General features: G+C 43.1%; 1 protein-coding gene across 1 annotated transcript in view; it reads right to left on the reverse strand.

Annotated features, from left to right (window-relative positions):
• Positions 1-1,666: 1,666 nt before the first annotated feature.
• The window catches only part of MAL2 (mal, T cell differentiation protein 2), a 20,136-nt gene continuing 13,638 nt past the window's right edge, over positions 1,667-8,164 (reverse strand). The window contains exons 2-3 of the mRNA XM_013006611.2: positions 7,467-7,622; positions 1,667-4,066 (exon numbers count right to left, since the gene is read on the reverse strand). Of these exons, the coding sequence (XP_012862065.2) occupies positions 3,995-4,066; positions 7,467-7,622 (228 nt within the window). The 3' untranslated portion in view covers positions 1,667-3,994. The remainder of the gene's footprint in view (positions 4,067-7,466; positions 7,623-8,164) is intronic.

Consider the following 8,164-nt stretch of genomic DNA (forward strand, 5'->3'; position numbering starts at 1 on the left):
AGGAAGGCAGGGCTGCAAAGGTGATCACCGAGCAAAGATCTAGCAAGGTAAGTGTGATAATGAGGTTGTGTGTCAACTTGCCGGGCCAGGGTTCTGGCAGTAAATCTCCAGAAAGGGCTATAGCAAAATGCCATCCACTCTTGAGCAGCAGCTAGCAGTTCTGGCCGAGTTCAGTCCCTCTGATTAGGTCGCAGCCTTGATGCACTTGGAAGGGTCTCCTTCCAGGTGTAGCCTGCCTCCTTTTCAGTGGACTCTGAGAAAGCTTGTCATTTCTGCTGGCTCTTGGTCCTCCATCTGGCTTGTCGACTTACCATATTGCCTGTCGATCCCAAGAGCCATCGGCAGACTGCCCACCTTGAATTCATTCACCTCTGTATCCCCCAGCCTGTGGTTTTCCTACTTTCTCATCTCTCAAACCTTCAGCTTAATATCTGATCCATGGACTTAAACTGCAGTGGACTTACCATTTCTTGATACATCCACCTGTCTATGTAGACATGTATGCAGACACATTGTCACTGGTTTGACTTTTCTAGAGAAGCCAGCCTAACCTAGTGAGGAAGGAAGCCATGAAGTCACTCGAGGAAAGACTAGTCCAGAGAGCACTGGTATTGACTCAATACTAGGTGCACAGTCTCAACTGTGCAAGCAAGACTTTCTTCCCAAAAAGCTCAACTGTCACACTATTCAAATATATGGTCTAAAGATTATTTTCTCCCCTTAACCTGTGGACTCTTTCCCCATAAATACCTTAAGTTGCTACCTGAGAGGTTGGCTCAATTAGTAGTAAACCTGAAGTATGCTGTTCAGAACCTACAAAATGACTAAGCTTCTGGCACAGAGGATATAAATTCATAGTCGCATAGATTGGATAGAGTGAAGAACCCTTCTAAAATCAGTTCCAGGAATGGTCAAGAAGATGAGCCAATTCAGGAGGAGGCTGACTTGATGTAAGGTAATGGAGGAGAGAAGCTGCTCCATAGTCCATGCCAGAACTACCACTATTCAGAGACATGCAAAAGACAGCCAATCACCCCCACCCCCACGCCCCGCCGCCCCGGACTTTAGTAGACTTAAGCTAGCTCGCATTTTCTCCATGGTACAGGTTTGGCCAAAATTCTTACAGCTAATGAAGTGACCTTCTAACCAATGAGCCTGGAAAGTAGTTATAGAAAGTCTGAGACAAATGATACCTACATAGCAGCTAACAAACTACACTTCAAGGTCAGACTACAAGGGTTTGAATGGCAGCTTCAAAAGAAGCAAGATATGTGACCCTGGCCATTTCGGAGTTGTGTCAGTCACCTTTAAAACAGGATAGCAGTGTTTACTCTATAGGGTGGCTATGGGGGATCAGATGAGCTAATGTTTCAAAACAAATGTTTAGAATAGTGCCTGGCACCTAAGAAGTATGCTATAAATGACTTTTTCTTTTAACAAAAGAGAGTACAATGCTCATTTAAGTTCGCTCTGGAATATGGTTTCATAAAACTTACCTCTTTCATCTTCATCAAAGGAAAGAGCCTGACACCTGCTGGGTAGACGTTGAGGCAGGAATGTTGAAATCAGAACTCCTACATGTCTAGACATTCTAAATCTGTCACGTTTGTGTCACACTTCTAACTGAATTACAAATGAACGGGGTAAAAAATAAGACGACTAAAACTTATCAAATGGGTACTTTATTAAGGTCATAACACTTACAAAATAAATTTCAGCATGGAGTAACCAGATTTCAAAACCAACCAACACGTTCTCGATGCGATGGCTATGATACATAAAGCAACTCTCAAGTGCCATACGTTTTGTTCAAGTGCTGTCACTCAACTCACAAATCCAGAATACAATTATAATCTACAAGTCTGAGGAGTCACAGTTAGATGAGTGTTAAGCTTAGTACTAAATGATCTAGAAGCAATCTGTTTACAGAAGTGTCACCACTGTGTTTTAATTAAATCATGTAAAATTTAATGCCACCAAGCATGGATGGATCTGTTAGATCTTGGAAACACAAATAAGACCTCACAAGTAAATCTTGAAGCCTGGCTGGAAACAATTCTATCTAGACTAGATTCTATATGATTATGGCACATTTATGATGGTATACTATACAGTTCCTAATACGGGTTTGGTGTGTGGTACGGAGCTCAGTAGAAATACTAGGGAAGCAGGATATTATACAAAAGATAGGGCAGGGGCATAGAGTCCTAAGACCGATTTCATCTGGTTACCTGGAAAGATATCTTTTGCCTTTCAAGTCCTCTAACAAATAAGAATATAGTATCATTCTCTTTCTAGAGGAAGATAACCAATATGCGGATCACACCATTCATGGTTGTTCTATGTTCCATGAAGTATGATAGTCCAACTTACTCATGGCATCTTCTTGAAGCTCAAAAGCCAAGGGCTGTAAGAATATGGTGAGCAAAAGCCCCCTTTTCCCGAGGCAGCCCTCTGGGGGCAAGGAGGCAGCCCCCTACTCAGACAGCTTGGAGGGCACTGGGACTGACTATCTCGCACTCTCTTCTCAAGCCACTTGGCACCTTTCCAAAACTAGGTGGGTTAAAATACCTTTTCTGTATTCTTCCATCAGAGACCTTTTGTCAAGTGCCAGTAGTTCTTTAAAAAAAATAATTTCATGTATCTGCCACTCAGGAATTCAAAGGTAATATAGATATCTAGGCTAATATTACACTATGTAGAGACCTCCAACCTTAAGCTCTATTTAACACCCTAGTCAAATTTAACTTGGAAAAGTATTGCAAAATAATCAGAAGTAAAAAAGGTAACACTCCAAGAGCTTCACATATCCACACACAGGTTATTTGTAGACCCATGCACAGTGCATGCAACTGTATACTGAAGCATAAATAAGACCAATGTAAGCTAGGAGGAGCTAGATAGCAGTTTCAGCAGTGAGTCGCACTCTCTGAACAATGAAGACAGCTGCGCTCCTTTGGGAAGAGACCGTTAGTTAGACTAAGGAGACCATTAGTTAGAGTAAGGAGACCATTAGTTAGACTAAGGAGATCATTAGTTAGACTAAGGAGACCGTTAGTTTGAGTAAGGAGACCATTAGTTAGACTAAGGAGACCATTAGTTAGACTAAGGAGACCATTACTTAGACTAAGCAACTTCACAAGCTACTTTTCTTTGTACTAAAGACTGTCTTTGGAGTTGCTGGAGAAACTAAATGCGCCACCCAAGCTAAGTATTTGTCCACTTGACACCAAGGCAAAGTGATTATTGCATAATGAAAGGACCGAGTATGTGGCTTGTTGAGAAAGTTTTACACCTTCATGAGCAGTTCAATATATAGAATATATAATTAAGATTTGATATCTGAGGTCAGCAAACTATGGCCCATATCCCACATCCAGCCTCCTGCCTGTTCTCATACGTAAAGTTATGTTGGGTCACAGCAGGCTTGTGTGTATGTGTGTGTTGTTGTCTATGGCTGATCACAAGCTACAAAGGCCGAGTTGAGTCACTGTCACAGAGATTGCCTGGCCTTCAAAGCTGAAGAGGTTCATCATCTGTCGCTTTCTAGAGAATGAGTGCTGATCTCCGTTTAACTTAAAAAGATTTGTTGGTGGAAGTCTATTTGAATGTGGTTGAAGGGAGTTTAGTTACTTATGAAAAATCAGGTACAGGTGGCTCAACACCCCGATGGAATGTGATACTTCTTTATGAAGAATACCTGCTTATTTATGGAGAGTATTATTTAAAAAAACAGATGTGGAATTAAAACTATTAGAATGAGAGCCTCTCTCTGTTTAACATCATAGCAAAATTAAGATTTCATCTATGAAACGAACCAAAACTTGCACTTAGATTCTCTATATATATTGAGGAGGGAGGGGAGCAAAATACAACCAAAATCAAGAAAAAACGCTGTGATGCTGTTGTGTCTGGATGAAGTGGTGTCCCACAGGGCCTGAGCCAGGAAGGACGTGAATGAAACCGAAGGCGGACAGCTCGTTTAGAAGGAGTGCTACGGTCGCCATCTTCGCAAAGCCAGACTCAAGCTGCAACCGTAACAAGCTGTCGTCACAAATGCAAAAATCTAAGAAAGAAGAAACAAAAATACACTTTAGCGTTGCAATTCTGACACCGTCACCCTAAAAAACAACCATTTGAAGACTGGGGTAGTTACATAATCTGGTGTCAATTTGGGACTTGATAGGATTAGAGTGAAGGGGTGGAGTCTGCTCTGTCAATCAGCTTATAGCCAAGGAGGCCTCTGTGGGGGCACGACCTTCTCCTGAGGGTTCTTGGAACTCTGGTATTTTCCTCCTTGGACGCAGGAAAAATATCCTCTCTCTCAGCTACTCCCTTGGAGATTCTCTACTGACAAGGCTGACTCCCTGCGAGACATCCCTGAGGAAAAGCCACATGGACCTACCCTGATGCAGCCCCGGAAGCTGGGGAAGCCACGTGGAGACCCCTGCCAGTGCTGAGATGCTAACAACGCCACTGGGTCCAAAGACTTTCTACCCACTGGCCTGCGTTCATCCTACATTCAGCATCATTGCATGTGTTTCATGAGTCTGAGAGGACTTTATAAATCGGTATCGGACATATGGGCTAATATCGGACTTATGGAGTTGATCTGGACTGGGTTGGGATGTTTTCTTAATATTAAACTGCTCTTGTATACAAACCTCTTTCTTATACATATGGTTTTCTATGGATTTGTTTCTCTAGTCTACCCAGACTAACACAAAGACTGACCAGCCTCCCTGAAGATAGGCCAGCACTTAGGGCTATCTGTTACAGTCATCTTGTTGGGGCAGTCGATAGCACTGTCTCATCCTCTCTTCCAACCCCCACCCCCACCCCCACTCCCACCCCCAAACCAAATCCACTGCCATCAAGTTGGTTCTGACTCACAGCGACCCTGCACAGGGTTTCCAAAGCTGTAACTCTTGACGGGGGCAGGGGCCTCATTTTTCATTCTAAGCGTGGCCAGTGGTACCTGGCATATCACCAGGGCTCCTGTCTCACGATGTCACCCTTGCTGGACACATCCTGGCCTCTGATGCCTTTCTCCATTGTGGACAGGCTCATGTTCACTTGGTAAACACCCAACCACAGCTATTAAAACCTCAGGCTGAGGTCCTGGTTTACACAGCCCAGATCTGAGTCAAGGAACCCAGCACTGGTCAGAACAAGTCATTTCTGTGGCAACAGAAGTGGTGCACAGCTGAGACGACTGGTAAACATGAATCATCAGGGTGGCTCTCCCTCTTCTGGGAGGATTCAACGAGGGTCTCGTTAGCATCAACTAGGAGCTCTAGAAGCAGAATGGATTACATGTCCGGCTGCTAACTTCAAGGTCAGCAGTTGGAACCTACTAGTCACTCATCTGGAAAGGCTGTTTCCTCTGTCCATTAGGGCCTCTTTGAGTCAGAACTGATTCCACAGTGAGTTTGGTTTGGGGGTTCAGGGGCCCAGCACTACATATACTGCATATATGTCCTGATTGCTGTGGGGCTTCTGACTCAAAGGAAAATACAAGATGAAGCAATTAAATGTGATAAAATATGATTCCATGCAGGCAGTTAACAAGGAAACTGTAGGTCTGGAAAGGAATATCAGATTCACCTACAGAACCTTTTTACAGTTTGCTGGTCGGCTCTCTGATTGACAGGTCTCTAGTCTAGAAATGATGCCCTGAAAAGATGATAGCTCTTGACCTCTATTATTAGTAAAAATGAAGTTTCCACCCTCTCAGGTGTATTAAGAAGAAAAAAAGGGCAACTTTTCATAGTGCATCACCCATGTCTGATGTATGATACATTTAAGTGTTAGGAGACTGGTGACTATGGACAAAAGGTCTCAATGTAGAACTTAAGGAGGAGTGGAGTTACTGAGGCAGCTTTACTGGGATGGAAACAGAAAAGACTGCTCATGGGGGCTGCCAAAAGTTTGTGGAAAAATTATCTTTTCTTCCATTTTTCCATGAATTTTTGAAACCCTATGTATATAAAAAAGAAGAATATTAGGGATAAATTCACAGAAGAGCCCCAAATATTAAAAAACAAAAGACACCTCACACCCATCTCTACAGGACAGGGTAGAACTCCATTAGTGGGCTTCTGAGATTGCAACTGTTTATAGGAGTAGAAAGCCTCATCTTTCTCCCACTGAGTGGCTGGCAGTTTTGAACTGCTGACCTTGAGGTTAGCAGCCCAATACATAGCAGGGCTCCCTAGCTTAACTGTAGGGAAAAGAAATATTTGTAAGAAGAATAATGGCCTTTCTCATCCTAGAAATTTTATATACAGACATATATAACATACATATAAATATAAATGTATATCTATAAGAAATAATATACATGGGGGCTTTAAAAATCCATGAAAATATTCTTTTACCTTTTATTTCCATTTTCCTTGAACCTTTTGAAGCCTCTTGTATATTTTAAATTACTTCAAACAAAGCAAATTGACAAATTCACTCAACTTGATGAATTAAGGAAGATAAACACAATTGTGCATGTGTGTGTGTAACTGAATATCCCCTAGTATCATCATCTATTATAATGGCTGGTTTATCAGCCTCTATTACCTCACTAGGCTGCACTATTTGCCTAAATGGATGGAACTGAAACTTATTTGCCCCGTCCCCCAACACCTAGCAGCGTACCTGGCATAAGGTAGACCCTCAAAAATACTCACTGACTGAAAATGAATTCTGCGTAGGCACTGAGCCATGAATGACCCAGCTAACACCACATTTCACGTAGACTAACAAGGCAGGAAAAACGAAAATTCTTTCTACAAAGTAGCCTTTGCTGTGCCTGATCTGACTCCAAAGTCCACTATCCCTCCTCGCTGTCAAAATGCCTCGATATTGGTGTGACAATATTACAACACTGGATATTGAACTGCCTTTGTAAAGGCCTATGTAGCAAACTACAAAACCATCTACAGTAGTGCTTCTCAACCTGCGGGTCGCGACCCCTTTAGGGGTCGAACGATCCTTTCATAGGGGTCGCCCGAATAATAACAGTTGCACAATTACAATTATGAAGTAGCAACGGAAATAATTTTATAGTTGGGGGGGCTCACCACAACATGAGGAACTTTATTAAAGGGTGGTGGCACTAGGAAGGTTGAGAACCACTGAGCTACAGGGCTTGTTCTTATTCTACCTAGAACCTTCTGCTAGGCTGACCTGAACTAGCTAAGGGTGAGATTACAGAGATACTTGCATAACAGGTCATTCTAACCTTGACTTCCCATTTGCCTTCCATCTGGCTGGATTGGACATGAATGCCAGCCTTTTTGTACCTCAGCTTCATCCTCTGCAAGACTAGAGGGCGCCCATGGTGCTTTGTTCATAGGCTTATCGAACAGATGAAAGCAATGAGATGGTTAATGCTAATGGTTGGAGTTATTGTGGCCTAATAGCAGGAGACTGGCCATGCAGGCACGTGTGGGCACTCATGGACCACTTACTGTGGCCGCCACGTTGATGTTGTACTGGTTATCGTCCAGAAGGGGCCGCACAGCTACGGTTGCATTACACCGCAGGTCGTGCAGGGATGTGGCCGCTGCTTCCAATACAAAGGCTCCAAAGTAGAAGACGAACACAGTGAAGTGGTACACGAAGTCCTGAAGGAGAAGGAGAAAGGCAGGCATCTATGTTTCAAGTGCGTGGAGGGTTGTTTTGGCGCTTGTCTCCAATGATGAAACGTTGGTTCCGGAAAATCGGAATATGTCATCAAGCAATCTTAACTTTCCATCGGCTACTTATTTTGGCTGCTTCAGCTAGAGGCCAAGCTATCAGGATCCATGTGAAAACCAACTAGCCCATCTGAATTAGCACCTTTTGATTATACTGAATTTTATACTAAAAGCCAAACCAAGCCAATCTCTCCTCGCCGCCCCCCCTCCCCACCCCCCATCAGGGAGTTGACTCCAATTCATGGTGACTCCACAGGTGCCAGAAGAGAACGGAGCTCCTTAGGGTTATTCGTGGCTGGCTTCTCCAAAGTGGATGGCCAGGTCTTCTTTTCCTTTTTTTTTTTTTTAAGTCTTATTGTTGGTTTTTTATTGGGGGTTCGTACAACTCTTATCACAATCCGTACATACATCAATTGTGTCAAGCACATTTGTACATTTGTTGCCATCATCATTCTCAAAACATTTGCTTT

This window comes from Echinops telfairi, unplaced genomic scaffold, assembly GCF_000313985.2.
Source record: "Echinops telfairi isolate 266 unplaced genomic scaffold, ASM31398v2 ScPeMD7_1;HRSCAF=3_0, whole genome shotgun sequence".
NCBI classification, from domain to species: Eukaryota; Metazoa; Chordata; class Mammalia; order Afrosoricida; family Tenrecidae; genus Echinops; species Echinops telfairi.